This window comes from Pristiophorus japonicus, chromosome 2 (assembly GCF_044704955.1).
Source record: "Pristiophorus japonicus isolate sPriJap1 chromosome 2, sPriJap1.hap1, whole genome shotgun sequence".
Classification (NCBI taxonomy): domain Eukaryota; kingdom Metazoa; phylum Chordata; class Chondrichthyes; family Pristiophoridae; genus Pristiophorus; species Pristiophorus japonicus.
In genome coordinates, this window is record NC_091978.1 from 358218175 (window position 1) to 358242862 (window position 24688).

The 24688-nt window shown below is 51.1% G+C and overlaps 1 protein-coding gene and 1 long non-coding RNA gene across 2 annotated transcripts in view; one reads left to right on the plus strand and one right to left on the minus strand.

Moving 5' to 3' along the window:
* Nucleotides 1-2450: 2450 nt before the first annotated feature.
* On the minus strand, nucleotides 2451-10700 carry LOC139235001 (uncharacterized). The gene is made up of 3 exons (XR_011588400.1): nucleotides 10630-10700; nucleotides 10391-10547; nucleotides 2451-3782 (listed from the first exon to the last, which is right to left on the minus strand). It is a non-coding gene; the product is annotated as an uncharacterized lncRNA (long non-coding RNA).
* A 98-nt stretch (nucleotides 10701-10798) lies between these two features.
* The window catches only part of papss1 (3'-phosphoadenosine 5'-phosphosulfate synthase 1), an 87695-nt gene continuing 73805 nt past the window's right edge, over nucleotides 10799-24688 (plus strand). The window contains exon 1 of the mRNA XM_070872579.1: nucleotides 10799-11002. Within this exon, the coding sequence (XP_070728680.1) occupies nucleotides 10949-11002 (54 nt within the window). The 5' untranslated portion in view covers nucleotides 10799-10948. The remainder of the gene's footprint in view (nucleotides 11003-24688) is intronic.

A 24688-nucleotide genomic window follows, 5' to 3' on the forward strand; every position in this document is an offset into this window, starting at 1 on the left:
TCAGGACTTTACAACAAGATAGACGGGAAGTCTGTAGCGGGACCTTTGGGAGCTACAGACACAGCAGTACATCAGGGAATGCTACTTAAAGGAGACAGTTAGATCATGCCTGGGCAGTGCAGGGAAGGATTCTTGCAGCTAGCTCATGGGGGTCCAGGTGCTGGATATCCAGGGCCAGAAACAACATGGAATAAAGTAGAAGCTGTGGGATGGTGACACGGTGCTTAGAAACGATGTAAAAAATTATTGTCAGAATTGTCGGGTATGTGCCGCAAGCAATCCAGACCCCCACCGGAGGAAGGCTCCATTGGGACACACAAGGAGGGTAGAGGGGCCATGGCAGTCTATACAGATAGATTTCATTGGGCCACTGCCCACCTCAGGCAGAGGCAATAAATATTGTTTGGTGTCAGTTGATCGTTTCACAAAATGGGTAGAAGTTTTTCCTTGTAGGGCGGCCACTGCAGTAGTCACAGCAAAGATTCTGGTGCGAGAAGTATTTTCTCGATGGGGACTGCCCCGATAATGGAATCAGATCAAGCGAGTCATTTCACCGGAGTGGTAATGCAGGCCACCCTAAAGCTGTTAGAGATACCGGGAAAATGGCATGTGGTGTATAACCCTAATCGTCAGATCCAGTAGAGAGGACAAACCGGACCTTAAAAGTGAGGCTTAGGAAGGAGATAGGAAATACCCCGAAGAAATGGGATGAGATTCTACCCCTAATAATGATGAGCCACCGAGCCAGTCTCTCTAAAAGTACGGGACACTCCCCACATGCGCTGATGACAGGGAGATTTATGAGGACCCCAACCCATATATTAGCACCAGTCCTGACCGAAACGCAGGTTAAAGAGGTCACACAGGACAGGTTTGTCAGAGATCTGTATGATACTCTGAAGGGGCTGCATTGGGAAGCAGCTAACCATGTGGGTAGGTAGCACCAGCAGAATAAACTGCTGCTGGAACCCCGGGTTACGCAGGAATGAGGGTAGGGGATCAGGTAATGGTCAGGAATTATGCCAGAGTAGGGGCATTTGAACCAGTGGACAATGGACCAGATTGCGTAGTCTATGCGATCCAGCTGCCAAAATGAATAAAGTGGTTTCATAGAAACCAATGAAAGCGGTACAGCCCCGAAGAGAAAGGCCCAAGGAACTGTGATGAGTTTGATCGATGTAAGCCTTCCACCAATGCTGTGGGATGATGATGATGGAGACATAAGGGACGGAGCATTAAGACGGAGTAGCCGTGACCTAGGGTGCCCTGGACGCCTCCTCCATCTCCACCCCCGAGTCTCCGAAAGCCCAAGCATCGGGATAAAGGAAGAGGGAAGCAGTGATCTTAAAAAAATGTACATATGAGTATAACTGAAGGAGGACCTGTGAGGGGGGGTCTCCCGGTACGCTCGCGGCCTTCCGCGAGAGGTGGGCGCCGGAGGGACTGGAGTGCATCGTCACCCCCGGCAACCAAATTTTAATTTGATTTTATATGTTTTAAAGTTTAATTTGTTTTAATTGCCGGGTTTTAGTGTCCCCCTCCCCTTTTATAGGAGACACTTGTAAAATTTATGGTTTTACTGCCCCCCCCCAAAAAAAAAACCCCACAAAAATCACCAAACAAAACAAAAAAAAACACAAAAAATGGGCACGTGAAAAGTGTTGGAGTGTCCTCCAGATTGGGGGGCACTCGATCTAACTGTTTCTTTTGTTTTTCAACTAAAAGAGTTGTGAGGGGGGAGCCCCCACAGAGCAAAAGTATTTCTTTCATTTTGTCTTTATAGGAGTGAATCGAGCCGGGGATACGAGATGAGGTGGACGTTGTGGATAGGCCTGTGGATGGCCCTGATTATAGCAGGATAGGGAGATCGGGGAGACACTGAGACATTCCTTACACACGGGTATATGCGAGGAACCGGCCCCACCGTAACTCAAGGGGGAGCAATACAGAGCAATAAGGGCACAAACGCCTATGTTGTTGGCTAGGGTTGTTAAGAGTCAAATTCGACCAAGTTCTCCATGCAAACCAAGAGTGGTTGGATCTAGCCACAAGTGCAGGGGAGGTGTGGCGATCGTTTTTAAACGACAGTGGCAGGATTCTGGGTCGGGAATGAATTGGACGCAGGGTTTTGATTCTTGTGTGACCTTGAACCCTCCAAAAACAGTCAATGCAACCGAGCTGATCGCGAGCAGATTAAAACCTCTCCCTAAAATGCTGGAGATTCCAAACCAAGAAATTCCATGTCCTGTCCTAACACCCAGGCCTAAGAACGGGTTGGCGTTAATACCAACAGGAAAATGTTGTATCATACTGTGTATTATGAAGTAGCGTGGGTTATTCTGAATTTACCAGTTACAATTACCCCTGTGGTGCCCGCCAGAAACGGAAAAGTTATACGAACGATTGTTAAAAGAAATGTTTAAACAATTCTATCAAAAGAATTATGGGGATGAAAGTCAGGGGGAAACGTACAAACCAATAAACAACAGCCAGACGGGCTGGGGGAGACAATAAAGGGGACTGATGAATGATGTGGCTACGGCGTTTAATACAAGGACATCACTGGTCAATAGAGTAGACAACGCACCGTTGCAAGTCCAAGTAAATACCTTAAGGGACCAATTAAAGAAAATACTGGGGGAGGGTAGTGACGTAGAGGGTCACAAACTACAGGAAGACCAGGTAATGACAATCCATTTGAAAGAGATGGTAGCTGAGGTGGAGACACACGCTCAGACCATCAATGCTTTAATAAAGGAGGGTAGAAACGCGGCAGAGTAAGCTGCTCAGAATGACGCGTGTGTCATGTACGGGGCTTGGTTGTTAAATGAAGGACGCAGTAATTTAGAGGATTTAAAACAAGGCCACGTACCATCGTGGATCAGTAACAAGCATCTAAAAGCTTTGAGTGTCTACAATAACGTCCTGAATTCGTGCCAGCTACGGTCAGCCTCTGAACTGTACCCAGCCCAGGTCAATTGTGGTCAGAGTAAACAGTCTATAATGGGTATAGTGCTTCGAATACCGGTGATGGATCAGTCGCAATGACCCGTACCAGTGCACCGGGTGGAAAACATTGGGGTAATTCTGAACGGGGTACATGTGAAACATCATAAAATCCCTCAGTATGTGGTGAAGTTGGGAGACTCGATAACCGGTGCTAGTCCGGAGGGATGTCAGAGAGGAGGTACACATGTAGTATTGTGCCCCATCATCTGAATCCTTTCGACTGGTTGGTATGTGGGTTCAAGTACGGGGACTGGCAGCCTATAAGTTGTATCACAGAAGTGACGGCTCACGACTATGTCCCGCCACAGGTTGCTTACAAGGGAAACGGGACGTACTGTGTCACCACCAGCGAGAGTCGGTATAGAGTACACCAGGACACTAGGTGTCCAGTGACAGATTCTACCTTTTCTTTCAAACCCCAGGTAGAGACACTAATAGCACAAGAAAGGAAATTCCTATCTCAGACCACAAACACATAAATATCACAGTCAACGATATTTTACCGAACCTCCAGGAATACATATCACGTTTTGAATACGATATTCCACCGTTACCCGAACATTTGACCGAACTATTAAAGGACATCGAGCTATCCCACAAACATTATTACACGTTACAACAAAAGAACAAAAAAGTAAGGGAGGAAATTGAGAAAATAATTGCCCCTCCACGATGGGACTTGGGACTCAATATTGAGACCCCTCCCCGGGTTCGAATCACATCACACTCGTTAGTAATTGTATAGTTGGTAATAGTGTTGAATTTGTCTTGTCCTGTAAATTAAAACAAAAGATGAAGGAAGGGAATCTTGAAACATAGAAACATAGAAAATAGGTGCAGGAGCAGGCCATTCAGCCCTTCTAGCCTGCACCGCCATTCAATGAGTTCATGGCTGAACATGAAACTTCAGTACCCCCTTCCTGCTTTCTCGCCATAACCCTTGATCCCCCGAGTAGTAAGGAGTTCATCTAACTCCCTTTTGAATATATTTAGTGAATTGGCCTCAACTACTTTCTGTGGTAGAGAATTCCACAGGTTCACCACTCTCTGGGTGAAGGAGTTTCTCCTCATCTCGGTCCTAAATGGCTTACCCCTTATCCTCAGACTGTGACCCCTGGTTCTGGACTTCCCCAACATTGGGAACATTCTTCCTGCATCTAACCTGTCTAAACCCGTCAGAATTTTAAACGTTTCCATGAGGTCCCCTCTCATTCTTCTGAACTCCAGTGAATACAAGCCCAGTTGTTCCAGTCTTTCTTGATAGGTCAGTCCCACCATCCCGGGAATCAGTCTGGTGAATTTTCGCTGCACTCCCTCAATAGCAAGAATGTCCTTCCTCAAGTTAGGAGACCAAAACTGTACACAATACTCCAGGTGTGGCCTCACCAAGGCCCTGTACAACTGTAGCAAGACCACCCTGCCCCTGTACTCAAATCCCCTCGCTATGAAGGCCAACATGCCATTTGCTTTCTTAACCGCCTGCTGTACCTGCATGCCAACCTTCAATGACTGATGTACCATGACACCCAGGTCTCGTTGCACCTTCCCTTTTCCTAATCTGTCACCATTCAGATAATAGTCTGTCTCTCTGTTTTTACCACCAAAGTGGATAACCTCACATTTATCCACATTATACTTCATCTGCCATGCATTTGCCCACTCACCTAACCTATCCAAGTCACTCTGCAGCCTAATAGCATCCTCCTCGCAGCTCACACTGCCACCCAACTTAGTGTCATCCGCAAATTTGGAGATACTGCATTTAATCCCCTCGTCTAAATCAGTAATGTACAATGTAAACAGCTGGGGCCCCAGCACAGAACCTTGCGGCACCCCACTAGTCACTGCCTGCCATTCTGAAAAGTACCCGTTTACTCCTACTCTTTGCTTCCTGTCTGACAACCAGTTCTCAATCCACATCAGCACACTACCCCCAATCCCATGTGCTTTAACTTTGCACATTAATCTCTTGTGTGGGACCTTGTCGAAAGCCTTCTGAAAGTCCAAATATACCACATCAACTGGTTCTCCTTTGTCCACTTTACTGGAAACATCCTCAAAAAATTCCAGAAGATTTGTCAAGCATGATTTCCCTTTCACAAATCCATGCTGACTTGGACCTATCATGTCACCATTTTCCAAATGCGCTGCTATGACATCCTTAATAATTGATTCCATCATTTTACCCACTACTGAGGTCAGGCTGACCGGTCTATAATTCCCTGTTTTCTCTCTCCCTCCTTTTTTAAAAAGTGGGGTTACATTGGCTACCCTCCACTCGATAGGAACTGATCCAGAGTCAATGGAATGTTGGAAAATGACTGTCAATGCATCCGCTATTTCCAAGGCCACCTCCTTAAGTACTCTGGGATGCAGTCCATCAGGCCCTGGGGATTTATCGGCCTTCAATCCCATCAATTTCCCCAACACAATTTCCCGACTAATAAAGATTTCCCTCAGTTCCCCCTCCTTACTAGACCCTCTGACCCCTTTTATATCCGGAAGGTTGTTTGTATCCTCCTTAGTGAATACCGAACCAAAGTACTTGTTCAATTGGTCTGCCATTTCTTTGTTCCCCGTTATGACTTCCCCTGATTCTGACTGCAGGGGACCTACGTTTGTCTTTACTTGTCTTTTTCTCTTTACATATCTATAGAAACTTTTGCAATCCGCCTTAATGTTTCCTGCAAGCTTCTTCTCGTACTCCATTTTCCCTGCCCTAATCAAACTCTTTGTCCTCCTCTGCTGAGTTCTAAATTTCTCCCAGTCCCCGGGTTCGCTGCTATTTCTGGCCAATTTGTATGCCACTTCCTTGGCTTTAATACTATCCCTGATTTCCCTAGATAGCCACGGTTGAGCCACCTTCCCTTTTTTATTTTTACGCCAGACAGGAATGTACAATTGTTGTAATTCATCCATGCGGTCTCTAAATGTCTGCCATTGCCCATCCACAGTCAACCCCCTAAGTATAATTCGCCAATCTATCCTAGCCAATTCACGCCTCATACCTTCAAAGTTACCCTTCTTTAAGTTCTGGACCATGGTCTCTGAATTAACTGTTTCATGCTCCATCCTAATGCAGAATTCCACCATATTATGGTCACTCTTCCCCAAGGGGCCTCGCACAATGAGATTGCTAATTAATCCTCTCTCATTACACAACACCCAGTCTAAGATGGCCTCCCCCCTAGTTGGTTCCTCGACATATTGGTCTAGAAAACCATCCCTTATACACTCCAGGAAATTCTCCTCCACCGTATTGCTTCCAGTTTGGCTAGCCCAATCTATGTGCATATTAAAGTCACCCATTATAACTGCTACACCTTTATTGCATGCACCCCTAATTTCCTGTTTGATGCCCTCCCCAACATCCCTACTACTGTTTGGAGGTCTGTACACAATTCCTACTAACGTTTTTTGCCCTTTGGTGTTCTGCAGGTTATTAAAATGAACCAAGGCCAAAGTGTTTGTAAAAGTATAAACTGAAGTCAGATGGATCAAGGCCGAACACTGTTTTGTTGTAAAAAAAATGTTGGTTTGTTGGAAAAGGTAGTGTTTTGTTGTAAAAGGGGTGTCATCTGGAGTTTTGGCTGAAGGCTGCAATACACCCAAAAAGGCTCATGGAAAAGAAGAAGTCACCTAGAGTAATGTCTTCGCGTTTATAACAAGAGACATTAAAGGGGGAAGTGTAAGGTTTACACACTTCCACAAAAAGGCACAGGGAGAGGCTACAAATTAAAAATGGTTTAAAACAAACTTTTGCAACTGCCTGGGCGGGAAAGAAAAAGGCGCCAGCCTGGGGCAGGTGGTGACTCATCACCGATTAAAAACAATCTCTGCGGTCAGGAGCTAGACCTGATTATGCATCAAAACAAAAGATTTGATACAATCGAACTAAGGAGCCCCTGGATTAATTGGCCGGAGGGGGAAAAACAGTTCCCTATAGTGACTACAAGTCTACAAGAAGCCAGGACAATAAAGGATCCCACAAGTTTGGATCACGGGGCACTAAAGATAAGGAGTTATCTTTTGCCCTGTCGACTTTGTGTGCAAATTGTGGACATCCAGACTCATCACCACAGCCAGTCAAACAGATCACCACAAATAATGAAACCGATCCTGACGCATTAACGGAAAACCCAGCTCAGCAGGACATTTATTCATAAAATGGATATATATGTACGAGCTGGAGGCAACTCAGAGGGAAGGGAACGGAAGGAAGAAGGGAACAGAAGGAAAAAGGGAATGGAATGAGCAGAACGGAGCAGACCAGAAGGACAAGCAGGACGAGAAAGAGGGAACATCGGAGTGGAACAACCGATCACAGACCCAACGACCACAAGCCTACAATCGACAACAACAGCAATTAACTGGATGGGTGATTGTATGTCTTCGGTCAATTCTCTCAGAAGTCTTGTTCTGTCATTTTTAGTTGTTTTTTTGTGTAATAAAACTAACAGTTGGGTTTAAGCCTAAACTTTGCGTTACGTGTAGTCCTTTCCTGTAATTCCTGAGGTCTACGAATCAAGGTAGAGTGTAAAACGAATACCCTACAAGACCGATACAAAATATTTGTTCAAAGTCTCTGCCATTTCCGTGTTCCCCATTATTAATTCCCCAGTCTCATCCTCTAAGGGACCTACCTTTACTTTAGCCACTCTTTTCCTTTTTAGACACCTGTAGAAACTCTTACTATCTGTTTTTATATTTCGTGCTAGTTTACTTTTATAATCTATCTTCCTTTTCCTTATTATTTTAGTTGTTCTTTGTTGGCTTTTAAACATTTCCCAATCCTCTGGCCTCCCACTAGTCTTGGCCACTTTGTATGCCTTTGTTTTCCATTGGATACCATCCCTTAGCCACGGATGGTTATCCCTTCTCTTAAAGTCTTTCCTTCTCATTGGGATATATTTTTGTTGAGTTATGAAATATCGCCTTAAATGTCCACCACTCCTCATCAAATGTCCCACACTTTAATCTATTTTCTCAGTCCACTTTAGCCAACTCTGCCTTCATACTTTTGTAGTCTCCTTTATTTAAGTATAGGACACTGGTTTGAGATCCAATTTTCTCACCCTCAACTGAATTTGAAATTCAACCATGCTTTGATCATTCATTCCTAGAGGATCCTTTACTAGGAGATTGTTTATTAATCCTGTCTCATTACACAGGACCAGATCTAAGATAGCCTGCCCCCTGGTTGTTTCCGGAACATACTGTTCAAGGAAACTATCCCAGATGCACTCTATGAACTCTTCCTCAAGGCCAATTTGATTTGTCCAATCAATTTGAAGGTTAAAATCACCCATGATTACTGCTGTTCCTTTTTTACAAGCCTCCATTATTTCTTGATTTATACTCCGTCCAACAGTGTAGCTACTGTTAGGGGGCCTATAGACTACACCCACCAGTGACTTATTATTCCTTATCTCCACCCAAACTGATTCAACTCTTTTGAGCAAATATCATTTCTCACTATCGCACTGATTTCATCCTTTTCTAACAGAGCTACCCCATCTCCTTTTCCTTTCTGTCTGTCCTTCCAAATTGTCAAATACCCCATAATAATTAGTTCCCAGTCTTGGTCACCTTGCAACCACATCTGTGTAATGGCTATCAGATCATACCCATTTGTATCTATTTGTGCCGTCAATTCATCCATTTTGTTACGAATGCTGCGTGCATTCAGATAAAGAGCTTTAACACTTTTTTTAACCATTTTTTTCCTGCTTTGACGCCACTTTCTGATACAATTTTATCTTTATACATTCTGTCCCTTCCTGTCACGCTCTGGTTTTCATTTCCTCCGGTGCTGCCCTGCTCTATTGCCTTCTCCTTGTTGTTTTGACTTTTGAAATTTTTGCTCACCTGAATCCTCCCCTCCATTATTTAGTTTAAAGCCCTCTCTACAGCCTTAGTTATTCCATTCCCCAGGACCCGAGTCCCAGCACTTCCCCAGTCTCTCTTCCATCTCTGTCTTTCTCTCTCTCCTGCAGTCTTTCTCTCTCCGCCAGTGTCTCTCTCGCGCCCAACCCCACCCCGTCAAGTATTTCTCTCATAGTCGGTAGACGGCCGCAAAGATGTTTGCGTGTATAATCACGGTGCACTGGGTCCTCCCTTGCTGCTGTCCAGTTCTCCGCGTGACCTTTCAAATAAAGTGCGCCCCCTTTCAAAAATGTATTGGATTTCAGAATGTGTGCGACGCTGGCAAGGCTGGCATTTATTGCCCATCCCTAGTTGCCCTGAAGGCAGTGGTGAGTCACCTACAACTAACTACACTTTAGCAGAAATAATAGAATAATAGAAAAGCAAATCATAATTTAAATGGAGAAAAATTGCAAAGTGCTGCAGTGCAGAGGGACCTGGGGGTCCTTGTGCACGAAACACTAAATGTTAGTATGCAGATACAGCAAGTAATCAGGAAGGCAAATGGAATGTTGGCCTTTTATTGCAAGGGGGATAGAGTATAAAACAGAGAAGTCCTGCTACAACTGTACAGGGTATTGATCAGGCCACACCTGGAGTACTGCATACAGTTTTGGTCTCCGTATTTAAGGAAGGATATACTTGCATTGGAGGCAGTTCAGAGAAGGTTGATTCTGGAGATGAGGGGGTTGACTTATGAAGATAGGTTGAGTAGGTTGGGCATATACTCATTGGAGTTCAGAAGAATGAGAGAGGATCTTCTTGAAACATATAAGATAATGAGGGATGCAGAGAGATGATGCAGAGAGGATATTTCTACTCATAGGGGAAATTAAAATGAGGGTGCATAGTCTCAGAATAAGGGGCCGCCCATTTAAAACTGAGATAAGGAGGAATTTCTTCTCTCAGCTATGTAAGCTATGGAATTCTCTGCCCCAGAGAGCTGTGGAGGCTGTATCATTGAATACATTTAAGGCGGAGATAGACAGATTTTTGAGCGATAAGGGTTATGGGGAGCAGGCAGGGAAATAGAGCTGAGTCCATCATCATCATAGGCAGTCCCTTGAAACGAGGATGACTTGCTTCTATGCCAAAAAAGGGATGAGTTCACAGGTGTTTCAATTAAGGACCTAATATTCCAGATCCCGAACTACATGTTGAGGGGTGGAAGGTGTCTGCGCGTGGATTTTTTTAACCGTTGCACACCAGCCACCACACGAGCTTGACAGAGAGCTAAGGCTGGGGAGTGGAAGGAGCAGCGTGCCAGCCTGGGCCCAGCAGTCTGCGTGGCCCCCCCGGCCTCAGAGTTAACCAGGACGACTGGAGACCAGCTCTGCAGTGTGGGCTGGCCCGTGCTGCCCCTGGAGCCTCGCCTCTTCTCTAACCTGGAACTCACGCCGCTCTTGGGCCCCGGTCACGTCCCTCGACAATCTCTTGCCGCTCCTGCTGTACCTACCCAATACGCCAGCTGAGTCCATGATCTTATTGAATGGCAGAGCAGGCTCGAGGGATCAAATAACCTGCTCCTTATGTTCTTAACTGGTACAATAAGAGTCAACCACATTGCTGTGTGTCTGGAGTCACATATGGGTAAGGATGGCAGATTTCCTTCCCTGCAGGACATTAACAGCAAACACTTAGATGTCTCAAAGCACTTTACAGCCAATGAAGTACTTTTGGAGTGTAGTCACTGACCATATAACCTGCTATCTGTTTTGTATTTAGATTGCCAAGCTGCCATGGGTGGATTTGAACGCGGGAGCCCCTGCTACCGTTGCCTAGTGAGCACAGCGCCCTCTACCCGCTGTACAAGGGAGCCCAGGCCCGGCTCGCGGCTCTCGCGACACCGACCGCGCTCTGGCCTCGCCCCCTGACGCGTGTCCAGGTCTCGCGGATCTGCGCCGCCGCCCGCGCGAGCCCGGAGAGAAGTCCCACCGGGCTCACCCCCACCACCACCGGACTCACAGACATCGACCCTCGCACCGGGGCCTGAGGCCGGACCGAAACCGGGACCATGGAGGAGGCGAAGCCGCTGAAGAAAGTGAAGCTCAACAACAACCCGAACTGGGTGAGTGAGTGAGGGGGAGAGAGAGAGAGAGAGAGAGGGAGGAGGAGGAGGAGGAGGAGGGAGTGGGGGGAGATAGAGGGAAAGGGGGGGATGAAGAGAGAGAGGGGGTGGGGGTAGGGAGAGAGAGAGAGTGTGGGGGGTGAGAGAGGGGGGAGTTGGGGGGGGTGAGAGAGAGGGGGGAGGAGTGGGGGGGGGGGGTGAGAGAGAGGGGTGAGAGAGTGGGGGGGGTGAGTGTGGGGGGGGTGAGTGAGAGAGAGGGGGGGGTGAGAGAGAGGGGGGGGTGAGAGAGGGGGGGGGTGAGAGAGAGGGGGGGGTGAGAGAGAGGGGGGGGTGAGAGAGGGGGGGGGTGGGTTGGGGGGGTGAGAGAGAGGGGGGAGAGAGGGGGGGGTGGGGTGGGGGGGTGAGAGAGAGGGGGGGGGTGAGAGTGTGGGGGGGGTGAGAGAGGGGGGTTGAGAGGGGAGGGTGAGAGGGGTGGGAGTGTGGGGGGGGGGAGTGAGAGGGGGGAGTTTGGGGGGGTGAGAGAGGGGGGAGTTTGGGGGGGTGAGAGGGGGGGAGTGTGGGGGAGGTGAGAGAGGGAGGGGGTGGGGGAGGTGAGAGAGGGAGGGGGTGGGGGAGGTGAGAGAGGGAGGGGGTGGGGGAGGTGAGAGAGGGAGGGGGTGGGGGAGGTGAAAGAGGGAGGGGGTGGGGGGGTGAGAGAGGGAGGGGGTGGGGGGGTGAGAGAGGGGGAGGGAGGGGGTGGGGGGGTGAGAGAGGGGGGGGAGTGTGGGGGGGGTGAGAGAGAGGGGGAGTGCGGGGGGGGGAGAGTGGGGGGGGGAGAGAGAGAGGGGGAGTGCGGGGGGGAGAGAGAGAGGGGGAGTGTGGGGGGGAGTGCGGGGAGGGGAGAGTGGGGGGGGGAGAGAGAGAGGGGGAGTGGGGGGGGGAGAGAGAGAGAGAGGGGGAGTGGGGGAGAGAGAGAGGGGGTGGGGGGGAGAGAGAGAGGGGGTGTGGGGGAGAGAGAGAGAGAGAGAGGGTGGAGAGAGAGAGGTGGGGGTGGGGGGGAGAGAGAGAGAGAGAGGGTGGGGAGAGAGAGAGGTGGGGGTGGAGGGAGAGAGAGAGAGAGAGGGTGGGGAGAGAGAGAGGGGGGGGGTGGAGGGAGAGAGGAGAGAGAGAGAGGGTGGGGGGAGAGAGGGAGAGGGGGGGTGGGGTGGGAGAGAGAGAGAGAGGGGGGGGGAGGGTGAGGGAGAGGGGGGGTGGGGTGGGAGAGAGAGAGAGAGAGAGGGGGGGGGAGGGTGAGAGAGAGGGGGGGGTGGAGGAGAGAGAGGAGGGGGTGGGGGGAGAGAGAGAGGAGGGGGTGGGGGGAGAGAGAGAGGAGGGGGTGGGGGAGAGAGAGAGGAGGGGGTGGGGGGAGAGAGAGAGGAGGGGGTGGGGGGAGAGAGAGAGGAGGGGGTGGGGGGAGAGAGAGGAGGGGGTGGGGGGAGAGAGAGAGAGAGGGGGGTGGGGGGAGAGAGAGAGAGGAGGGGGTGGGGGGAGAGAGAGAGAGAGAGGGGGAGTGGGGGGGTGAGAGAGAGGGGGAGTGGGGGGGTGAGAGAGAGAGAGAGAGAGGGGTGAGGGGGGGAGAGAGGGGGGGGAGGGAGAGAGGGGGGTAGAGAGGGGGGGGAGAGAGAGGGGGAGGGTGGGGAGAGAGAGAGAGAGAGAGGGGGAGGGTGGGGAGAGAGAGAGAGAGAGAGAGAAGGGGAGGGTGGAGGGGAGAGAGAGAGGGGGAGGGTGGGGGGAGGGTGGAGGGGAGAGAGAGAGGGGGAGGGTGGGGGGAGAGAGAGAGAGAGAGAGAGAGGGGGGGAGGGAGGGGAGAGAGAGAGAGAGAGAAGGGGTGGGGGGAGAGAGAGGGGGGTGAGGGGGAGAGAGAGAGAGGGGGGTGAGGGGAGAGAGAGGGGGGTGAGGGGGGAGAGAGAGAGAGAGAGAGGAAGTGGGGTGGGGGGGGGAGAGAGAGAGAGAGAGTGAGGTGGGGTGGAGAGTGAGAGAGGGGGGAGTGAGAGAGAGAGAGGGGGGTGGGGGGGAGAGAGAGAGTGAGGGGGTGGGGGGAGAGAGAGTGAGGGGGGCTGGAGAGTGAGAGGGGGGAGTGAGGGAGGAGAGAGAGGGAGGGAGGGGGGAGAGGGGGAGGAGAGAGAGAGCGGTGGGGTGGAGAGGGGGAGGAGAGAGAGAGGTGGGGTGGAGAGGGAGGGGGGGTGGAGGGAGGGAGAGGGGTGTGTGGGGAGAGGGAGAGGGGTGTGTGGGGGAGAGGGAGAGGGGTGTGGGGAGAGGGAGAGGGGTGTGTGGGGAGAGGGAGAGGGATGTGAGGAGAGGATTGAGAGAGAGAGAGAGAGAGAGAGAGAGAGAGGAGGGGATTGAGAGAGGAGCGAGAGAGAGAGAGGGAGAGGGGTGTGTGGAGAGAGGGTGGGGGGTGGGGAGAGAGAGAGAGAGAGAGAGGGGGTGGGTGGAGAGGGAGAGGGAGAGGGGGAGTGGAGAGGGAGAGAGAGAGGGGGTGGTTGGGGGGGGGAGAGAGGGGGGGGTGGGGGAGAGAGAGAGAGAGAGAGGTGGGGGGAGGGGGGAGGGAGAGAGGGAGAGGGGGGTGGGGTGGGGGAGGGAGAGAGAGGGGGGGAGTGAGGGAGGAGAGAGAGAGAGAGGGGGGGGTGGGGGAAGAGAGTGAGGGGGGGGGGGAGTGAGGGTAGAGAGGGGGAGGCGAGAGAGGGGGGGTGAGGGGGTGGTGGAGAGTGAGGGGGGGGTGGAGAGAGAGAGAGGGGGAGTGAGGGAGGAGAGAGAGGGAGGGAAGGGGGAGAGGGGGCGTCGAGAGGGGGGGTGGAGGGAGGGAGAGGGGGTGTGTGGAGAGAGGGAGAGGGGGTGTGGAGAGAGGGAGAGGGGGTGTGTGGAGAGAGGGAGAGGGGTGTGTGGAGAGAGGGAGAGGGGGTGTGTGGAGAGAGGGAGAGGGGGTGTGTGGAGAGAGGGAGAGGGGGTGTGTGGAGAGAGGGAGAGGGGGTGTGTGGAAGAGAGGAGGGGATTGAGAGAGAGAGAGAGAGAGGAGGGGATTTTGTGAGAGAGAGAGAGAGAGAGAGGAGGGTATTTTGCGAGAGGGGGGCGGGGATTGAGAGAGAGGGGGGCGGGGATTGAGAGAGAGGGGGGCGGGGATTGAGAGAGAGGGGGGCGGGGATTGAGAGAGAGGGGGGCGGGGATTGAGAGAGAGGGGGGCGGGGATTGAGAGAGAGGGGGGCGGGGATTGAGAGAGAGGGGGGCGGGGATTGAGAGAGAGGGGGGCGGGGATTGAGAGAGAGGGGGGCGGGGATTGAGAGAGAGGGGGGCGGGGATTGAGAGAGAGGGGGGCGGGGATTGAGAGAGAGGGGGGCGGGGATTGAGAGAGAGGGGGGCGGGGATTGAGAGAGAGGGGGGCGGGGATTGAGAGAGAGGGGGGCGGGGATTGAGAGAGGGGGGGCGGGGATTGAGAGAGGGGGGGGCGGGGATTGAGAGAGGGGGGGGCGGGGATTGAGAGAGAGAGGGGCGGGGATTGAGAGAGAGAGGGGCGGGGATTGAGAGAGAGAGGGGCGGGGATTGAGAGAGAGAGGGGCGGGGATTGAGAGAGAGAGGGGCGGGGATTGAGAGAGAGAGGGGCGGGGATTGAGAGAGAGAGGGGCGGGGATTGAGAGAGAGAGGGGCGGGGATTGAGAGAGAGAGGGGCGGGGATTGAGAGAGAGAGGGGCGGGGATTGAGAGAGAGAGGGGCGGGGATTGAGAGAGAGAGGGGCGGGGATTGAGAGAGAGAGGGGCGGGGATTGAGAGAGAGAGGGGCGGGGATTGAGAGAGAGAGGGGCGGGGATTGAGAGAGAGAGGGGCGGGGATTGAGAGAGAGAGGGGCGGGGATTGAGAGAGAGAGGGGCGGGGATTGAGAGAGAGAGGGGCGGGGATTGAGAGAGAGAGGGGCGGGGATTGAGAGAGAGAGGGGCGGGGATTGAGAGAGAGGGGGGCGGGGATTGAGAGAGAGAGGGGGGCGGGGATTGAGAGAGAGAGGGGGGCGGGGATTGAGAGAGAGAGGGGGGCGGGGATTGAGAGAGAGAGGGGGGCGGGGATTGAGAGAGAGAGGGGGGGCGGGGATTGAGAGAGAGAGGGGGGGCGGGGATTGAGAGAGAGAGGGGGGGCGGGGATTGAGAGAGAGAGGGGGGGCGGGGATTGAGAGAGAGAGGGGGGGCGGGGATTGAGAGAGAGGGGGGGCGGGGATTGAGAGAGAGAGGGGGGGCGGGGATTGAGAGAGAGAGGGGGGGCGGGGATTGAGAGAGAGAGGGGGGGCGGGGATTGAGAGAGAGGGGGGGCGGGGATTGAGAGAGAGAGGGGGGGCGGGGATTGAGAGAGAGAGGGGGGGCGGGGATTGAGAGAGAGAGGGGGGGCGGGGATTGAGAGAGAGAGGGGGGGCGGGGATTGAGAGAGAGAGGGGGGCGGGGATTGAGAGAGAGAGAGGGGCGGGGATTGAGAGAGAGAGGGGAGGGGATGGAGAGGGGATTGAGAGAGAGAGGGGATGGAGAGGGGATTGAGAGAGAGGGGGGCGGGGATTGAGAGAGAGAGGGGAGGGGATGGAGAGGGGATTGAGAGAGAGAGGGGGGCGGGGATTGAGAGAGAGAGGGGAGGGGATGGAGAGGGGATTGAGAGAGAGAGGGGGGCGGGGATTGAGAGAGAGAGGGGAGGGGATGGAGAGGGGATTGAGAGAGAGAGGGGGGCGGGGATTGAGAGAGAGAGGGGGGCGGGGATTGAGAGAGAGAGGGGGGCGGGGATTGAGAGAGAGAGGGGGGCGGGGATTGAGAGAGAGAGGGGGGGCGGGGATTGAGAGAGAGGGGGGGCGGGGATTGAGAGAGAGAGGGGGGGCGGGGATTGAGAGAGAGAGGGGGGCGGGGATTGAGAGAGAGAGGGGGGGCGGGGATTGAGAGAGAGAGGGGGGGCGGGGATTGAGAGAGAGAGGGGGGGCGGGGATTGAGAGAGAGAGGGGGGCGGGGATTGAGAGAGAGAGGGGGGCGGGGATTGAGAGAGAGAGAGGGGCGGGGATTGAGAGAGAGAGGGGAGGGGATGGAGAGGGGATTGAGAGAGAGAGGGGGGCGGGGATTGAGAGAGAGAGGGGAGGGGATGGAGAGGGGATTGAGAGAGAGAGGGGGGCGGGGATTGAGAGAGAGAGGGGAGGGGATGGAGAGGGGATTGAGAGAGAGAGGGGGGCGGGGATTGAGAGAGAGAGAGAGGCGGGGATTGAGAGAGAGAGGGGCGGGGATTGAGAGAGAGAGAGGGGCGGGGATTGAGAGAGAGAGAGAGAGGGGCGGGGATTGAGAGAGAGAGAGGGGCGGGGATTGAGAGAGAGAGAGGGGCGGGGATTGAGAGAGAGAGAGGGGAGCGGGGATTGAGAGAGAGAGGGTGGCGGGGATTGAGAGAGAGAGAGGGGCGGAGATTGAGAGAGAGAGGGGCGGGGATTGAGAGAGAGAGGGGAGGGGATGGAGAGGGGATTGAGAGAGAGAGGGGGGCGGGGATTGAGAGAGAGAGAGGGGCGGGGATTGAGAGAGAGAGAGGGGAGGGGATTGAGAGGGAGAGGGGATTGTGAGGGAGAGGGGGGGAGATTGTGCGTGAGGGGGGGATTGTGAGAGAGAGGGGGGGACTGTGAGAGAGAGAGAGAGAGAGGGTGTGGGGGATTGTGAGAGAGATTGAGAGGGGTGGGGAGCGAGAGAGAGAAGGGGGGATTGAGAGAGAGAAGGTGGGGGTATTGAGAGAAAGAGGGTGGGGATTGAGAGAGAGAGAAGGGGGGCGACAGAGAGAGGGGGATTGAGAGAGAGAAAGGGGGTGGATGGAGGGAGAGGGAGGGGGAAAACGAGGGGTGAGGATGGCTGGAGAGGGAGAGCGAATGAGGGGGTGGGGGGGATGACGAGAGAGGGAGGGGAATGGAGAAAGAGAGGGGGAATGGGGAGAAAGACGAATGGAGAGAGCGATGCTGCTCGGGCATAAAACTGGAGGTGCGGATCTGCTGTCCGTTTTAGACTCCGCCTGATTTTGATTTCCATCGATTTCGACAATGGGCGGCGAGTTGAAAATCTATTGAATGAAAATATGGTAAACTCTGTGGTGTGAATGAACAATAAAGAGATTGTAGGATGTAGATACAGGTACAACGTTGGCAATGATTGGGGCTGAGTCCATGCCGGACTTTGGATTTTTCAGGATTTCGGACCCCGCCAAATCACTTAGCTTCCCGCCCCTCGCCGATTCCCTCTGTCCCTCGCCGATTCACGCCGATCCTCTGCTCCTCCATGTGCCGATTCCCTCTGCTCCTCACCGCCCATGTCTCCTTCCCACTTCCCCCGGCACTGCATTTATTGACCTGTTTCCTCATCCCTTGCTGCCCGATGTCGCCATCTCGGCCGCCTCAAAATGTCCGGTTTTCGGAGAATAATTCCTGACTTAACATAAGAAATAGGAGCAGGAGTAGGCCATACGGCCCCTCGAGCCTGCTCCGCCATTTAATACGATCATGGCTGATCCGATCATAGATTCAGGTCCACTTCCCTGCCCGCTCCCCATCACCCCTTATTCCCTTATCAGTAAAGAAATTGTCTGTCTCTGTCTTAAATGTATTCGGCTCTCTGAGGCAGTGAATTCCACAGATCCACAACCCTTTGAGAGAAGAAATTCCTCCTCATCCTAGTTTTAAATGAGCGGCCCCTTATTCTAAGATTATGCCCTCTAGTTCTAGTCTCCCCTATCAGTGGAAACATCCTCTCTGCATCCACCTTGTCAAGCCCCTTCATAATCTTATACATTTCGATAAGATCACCTCTCATTCTTCTGAATTCCAATGAGTAGAGGCCCAACCTACTCAACTTTTCCTCATATGTCAACCCCTCTTGTATATCTTTTCCTAAAAATGGAAACCAAAACTGTATGCAGTATTCCAGGTGTGGCCTCACCAATACCCTGTATAACTGTAGCAAGACTTCCCTGCTTTTATACTACATCCCCTTTGTAATAAAGGCCAAGATTCCATTGGCCTTCCTGATCACTTGCTGTACCTGCATACTAACCTTTTGTGTTTCATGCACAAGTACCCCCAGGTCCCACTGTACTGAAGCACTTTGCAATTTTTCTCCATTTAAATAATGACTAGCTCTTTGATCTTTTTCTGCCAAAGTGCATGACCTCATACTTTCTGACATTATACTCCATCTGCCAAATTTTTGTCCACTCACTTAGCCTGTCTGTGTCTTTTGGCAGATTTTTTGTGTCCCCTCCTCACACATTGCTTTTCCTCCCATCTTTGTATCGTCAGCAAACTTGGCTACGTTACACTCAGACCCTTCTTCCAAGTCATTAATATGGATTGTAAATAGTTGGAGTCCCTGCACCGATCTCTGCGGCACCCCGAGAATGAACCATTTATCCTGACTCTCTGTTTTCTGTTAGTTAGCCAATCCTCTTTCCATGCTAATATATTATCCCCAACCCCGTGAAATTTTATCTTGTGCAGTAACCTTTTATGTGGCACCTTGTCAAATGCTTTCCGGAAGTCCAAATACACCACATCCACTGGTTCCCCTTTATCCACCCATCTTCAAAGAATTCCAGCAAATTTATCAAACCTGACTTCCCCTTTAACAATCCATGCTGACTGCCTGACCAAATTAATGGTTTTCCAAATGTCCTGCTACTGCTTTAATAATGGACTCCCAACATTTTCCCAACCACAGATGTTAGGCTAACTGGTCTATAGTTTCCTGCTTTTTGTCTGCCTCCTTTTTGCACAGGACCAGATCTAAGATAGCCTGCTCCTTGGTTGTTTCCGGAACATACTGTTCAAGGAAACTGTCCCAGATGCACACTGTGAACTCTTCCTCAAGGCTACCCTTGCCAATTTGATTTGTCCAATCAATATGGAGGTTAAAACTGCCTATGATTATTGCTATTCCTTTTTTACAAGTTTCCATTTTTTCTTGGTGCATACTCCGTCCAACAGTGTAGTTACTTTTAGGGGGCCTATAGACTACGCCCACCAGTGACTTTCCCCCCTTATTATTCCTTATCTCCACCCAAACTGATTCAAGAGCTACCCCATCTCCTTTTCCTTTCTGTCCTTCCGAATTATCAAATACCCCATATGAAATCTTCCTCAAGACTCCCCTAACCAATTTGATTTATCCAATCAATATGGAGGTTAATTGCTGTTCCCTTTTTACGAGCCAATTCCATCTTGCCCACCTCAAAATGTCTGTTTTTCTGAGAATAATTCCACACGACTCCAGCGCACAATGTCCAATTTTCATGGTTCTGGATTCGGGACGTTGTACCTGGACTTTAAAAAGTGGGATTATAGGTTTAAAATGCATCTTTCAGATGGGATGACCTCATCTGCCCCTTCAGGTGGATGCAAAAGATTCCATGTAGGATTCTGGATTTCATCTCGGCCCATTGAATACAAAAGCACAGAGGCTGTGATGAATATGCCTGAAATATTTTATGTATTGGGTATGCGGGTGGGGGGAGGGCTGTGGGCTGTGTGAATTAGATATCTTTTGTTTCTCCAATCTCTGCACCAGTTTCAGGAGTGTGGTCTTATTGCCAACCCTGAGAGTTTTTAGAGTGTACCTTGTGGATTCCCTCGGATCAGAGATCGTCTTGTGTGAATCGTCAAATATTAGTTATTCCGTCTTTTGGCCCCTCCGTCCGCCCTTTCTGGTGGAGGTAAAAGATTCCTCGGCACTTTTCGAAGAAGAGCAGGGGAGTTTTCCCCGATGTCCTGGCCAATATTTATCCCTCAGCAAACATCACTGTAAACGGATTATCTGGTCATTATCACATTGCTGTTTGTGGGAGCTTGTATGCAAATTGGCTGCCGCGTTTCCGACTTTACGATGGTGACTACACTCAAAAACTACTACATTGGCTGTGAAGCGGTTTGGGACGTCCTGAGGTGGTGAAAGAGGCTATATAAATTCAATCTCATTCTATTCTTTTTGCTGAAATTTTACGGTAATGTTGATTTAGTGATGTTTCTCTCTGGGGTTGTAGAGAGCTAATTTATTTCTCTAGTTGGCAGCAATGTTCTGGTGAAGTGGTCTGGAGGTCCCACGCAGGCCATTTGCCGGCTTGTAAATGGAAAATAAGCATGAATCGACCATGCACCCCCAAAAAATTAGCGAGTACATTGGTTGGCAGCCACTGAGGTGCCTTACCACAGGCATGATATAGCTTGGCAAAGCATTAGTAACTTGCCCTGAGCTTCAATGATATTGAAAAGAGTTTCATTAATATCTTACGGTAAATCTTTAATATGCATGGACATTGCTGATGTCATTGAATGGAATTAATGACCAGGACTTTAATTTTACCCAATAACACCAACTTGTATTTATATATCATCATAGGCAGTCCCTCGAAATCGAGGAAGACTTGCTTCCACTCTAAAAATGAGTCCTTAGGTGGCTGAACAGTCCAATATGAGAACCACAGTCTCTGTCACAGGTGGGACAGATAGTCGTTGAGGGAAAGGGTGGGTGGGACTGGTTTGCCGCTCGCTCTTTCCGCTGCCTGCGCTTGGTTTCTGCGTACCCTTGGCGATGAGACTCGAGGTGCTCAGCGCCCTCCCGGATGCGTTTCCTCCATTTAGGGCGGTCTTTGGCCAGGGACTCCCGGGTGTCGGTGGGGATGTTACATTTTATCAGGGAGGCTTTGAGGGGTCCTTTTAACATTTCCTCTGCCCACCTTTGACTCGTTTGCCATGAAGGAGTTCCGAGTAGAACATCCCAAGACGCTTCACAGGAGTATTATGAGATTGAAAATTTGACACCGAGCCACATAAGTAGAAATTAGTGCAGGTGACCAAAAGCTTGGTCAAAGAGGTATCTTGAGCATCTTGAAGGAGGAAAGAGAGGCGGAGAGGTTTTGGCAGAGAATTCCAGAGCTTGGGGTAGAGGCAACAGAAGGCATGGCCACCAATGGTTGAGCGATTGCAATCAGGGGTGCTCAGGAGGGCAGAATTCGAGGAGCAGAATTTGAATGAATTAGGTTAATTAACAGCTGCTCTGGATAAATACATCTATCTAATTGTGTCAGCCTTGGCTTAGTGGGAACTCTCTCTCAGTCTGCACATTTTCTGTCTTAAATACCTGGGACTGCATTTACAATGGAAATTCCGATGTAAATTTGTCACACTGTAATTCCATTCTTCCCACCCCCGGAGTGGTGACACAGCAGTGCCAGATTTGGCAGGAGAATGTAACTATGCTATTACAGTTTTATAGGGGCCAAGTTTCAGCCTGAGTTCCTGATTTTTTGGAGCAACTGGTTTAGAATGAAGTATCTTACAAATTGCAGTTCTCGGCATTTCGTTTGCTCCAGTTCTAGTCAGTTGGAACAATTTCACTTTGGAACAGAATTTTTTTTCAAAAGGGGGCGTGTCCGGCCACTTAGGCCTGTTTTCAAAGTTTAGGCAGTAAAAGCTTACTCCAAACTAACTTAGAATGGAGTAAGTGAATATTTTTGTACGCTCGAAAAAATCTTGCCTACATTTAGAAAATCAGGCGTAGGTTACAAATTAGGCGTAAGGAACGAGAGGGGGGGGAAGGGAATTCATTAAATTCTACAATCATTCAGCAGTCATACTTATACAAATAAAGATCCAACCTGAATAAAAATTTATAAACAAAGAAAAGATTAAATACTTCATGTTCCTACCTGTGTGAAACAGCAGCAGCCTTCGAGCTGCTGTGCTTCAGGCAGGGGTGCCGTCAGTGTCTCGACGGCAGCCCCAACAGCGGCAGCAAGCAGCCTTCGAGCTTTGGTGCTTCAGGCAGGCCGCCTTTCCGTCAGTGGCTGGCCGGCAGCCGAAGAAGCAACACGCATGCAGCCTTCGAAGGGGGTTGAGGCCATTCGGCCATGCGATAGGGGCGGTGTCAGTGGATGGCCAGCAGCTGAAGAAGCAACGCACGCAGCTTTCGAAGGGGGTTGAGGCCATTCGGCCACGCGATAGGGGCGGCGTCAGTGGCTCGACGGCAGCCGAAGATACAGCAAGCAGCCTTCGAGCTGTGAGGGGACTGAGGCCATTTGGTCACGGGATAGGGGTATCGTCAGTGACTGGACGGCAGGCAAATACACAACAATCAAGCAGCCTTCGAGCTGTGAGGGGGACTGAGGCCATTTGGCCAGGGACAGGGAGAGGCAGCCATATAGACAGTTTTAAACTTAAATTTGCAGAATGGGTGCTGCATTGTCAACACCACGCACCAGGAATGTCGTAGCCCGTAGGTTGATGAGCAGGAGACCTTACCCACGTCGACAATATCGAGCCAGGCGCTCGTACCTGGACATGAACGAGGTTGATTGTGTCAAAAGGCTGCGTTTCTGCAAAGAAGTCGTCACTGAGATCTGTAATATGCTGAGAACAGATTTGCAGCCCAGAAACAGAACGCAGCTGCCCTGTCTGTTGCAGTGAAGGTAACAGCTGCACTTTCTTTCTATGCCTCGGGATCGTTTCAGGCTACAACTGGAGATGTGTGTGCCATCTCTCAATGTGCAATACATGCCTGCATTTACCAGGCACGGCTGCACTGTATGCGCGAAGGAATTACTTCATCAATTTCCCAATGACCGCACAAGCGATCCATGAGAGGGCTGTGGGCTTCTTCAGGATTGCCGGCTTCCCAAAGGTACAAGGCTGCATTGATTGTACCCACATATCCTTGCGAGCACCTGAGGAGGATTCTGAGCAGTACCGAAATAGGAAAGGTTTCCACTCTATCAATGTGCAGCTCGTGTGTGACGACAAGCAGCGCATCATGTCAGTCGATGCGAGATACCCTGGCAGCACCCACGATGTGTTTATCCTATGCGACAGCATTATATCTGACATGTTTGAGCAGCAGCCAGAAGGGAAGAGCTGGCTACTGGGAGACAAAGGGTACAGCCTGACCACCTGGCTCATGACGCCCCTACGCGTGACACGGACAGAAGCTGACCGTCAATACAACATGGCGCACATTGCGACGTGCAGCATCATTGAGAGAGCCATTGGCATATTGAAACAGCGATTCCAATGCCTGGACCATTCTGGAGGACAGTTGCTATACTCTCCTCAGATTGTCAGTCACTTCACTGTTGTGTGCTGCATGCTTCATAACTTAGCCATCATGAGGCAGCAGGAGCTGGTAGTGGAACCAGAAGACCTACGTGAGGGTCCAGTGCATGCATGATATTACGGAACAGCAGGATGTGGATGATGACGACGATCAGGAAAGCATGCAAGTGCCTGATGCCGGAGCACGAGGTTGGAGGAGGGCCATCCATCGTGCCTCTTTAACGATTACTCGAGCGTTGCGCCAGCAGCTCATCTGTGAACGCTTCAATTACTGATGCCTGAGGGCTCTGCGACCACTGTTGCGCATGGACATGTTTATTCTTTGCAGTTGTTCCTATGTTGTGTTGTGTTACTGGAACATGAAACAGTTTTAATTAAAAAATATTTAATTGAAAAGTTAAAGTCACTGTAATAAAATATTTGTTGTATCAAACTACTTTTTAATATGACTCTTGCAGATCACTTAAAAACTTGTAAAGTTACAAAACAATCGCAGTGTGAAAAATCTTACACTCTTAAGATCACTTAAACTTCAAGATCACTTTTTAGATGCAAAATTAAATAAGTTACAGAATGTGAGAGCATTTACACTATAAGATCACTTGAAGACCCTGAGCTCACAAGTTGTAAAGTTACAAAACTTACAAAACAATTTCAATTTGAAAAACGCTACTACAGCTACATCAAGAACAAAAGCAGCAAAAAAAGGCTGCAGCCGTGTCTCATCCATATCTCAGTGAATGTTCACTTCTTCATGGGGGTGTCATTTGATTGGCTGGGCTGTGTGCTCTTATTGCAGCAGCAACCTCAACCAGGCCCTCCCTGACGGCCTGTGCCGACACTTGCATGCCCTCCCTGATGGCCTGTGCCGTCATTTGCATGCCCTCCCTGACGGCCTGTGCCGTCAGTTGCACTCCCTTGGACATTCTCTCCCTAAGTTCCCATTACTGCTATTTCTCCCGTCAGGACCGTCAACTCTTCACCCACTGCACTGACGCCACCGATGAGTGATCGGGTAAGCTCATTGGTCTCCATACCCAATGCCACAACCTGAGCCGCATCTGTTGCGCGCTGTTCCAATCTCCTTCTCCTCTGCCTGGGTCTGCCTCGTGACACCACTACTCTGGGAGACGCGGGCTGGGACTGTGGGACGCTCTGTGTTCCAAGTGGCAGAACTAGAGGGAGATGCTCGGTGTTCCAGACGACAGCACTTGAGTGCGAGCCGTGGGCTGGGATGTTGAACGAATGGGTGTAAACTGCTCCATGATATCAGCAGCAGCACTGGGACCCGCAGCGTCGGAATCAAAACCATGGAAGGTAGAACCAAGACCTATGCTCGGGGTTGAAACTCTGATGCCCCTTGATGGGGGCTCATAAACATTAATTTTGAAGCTCTCCCCTGCAGACATTTCAGTCATCGCTGCCATCATTCAGTCTGGTTCGTCCACATCTAGTTTACTGGTTCTTGTTCTGTACCCTCAGGATCCTCAGGGTTGGCATTGTCATCGTCGCCATCATATTCTGCAAAATACATCAGAACAGTCAAATGTTTAACAGCAAGGGAGGGGGCCGGATGGGTGGCATGAGTACTCTCAC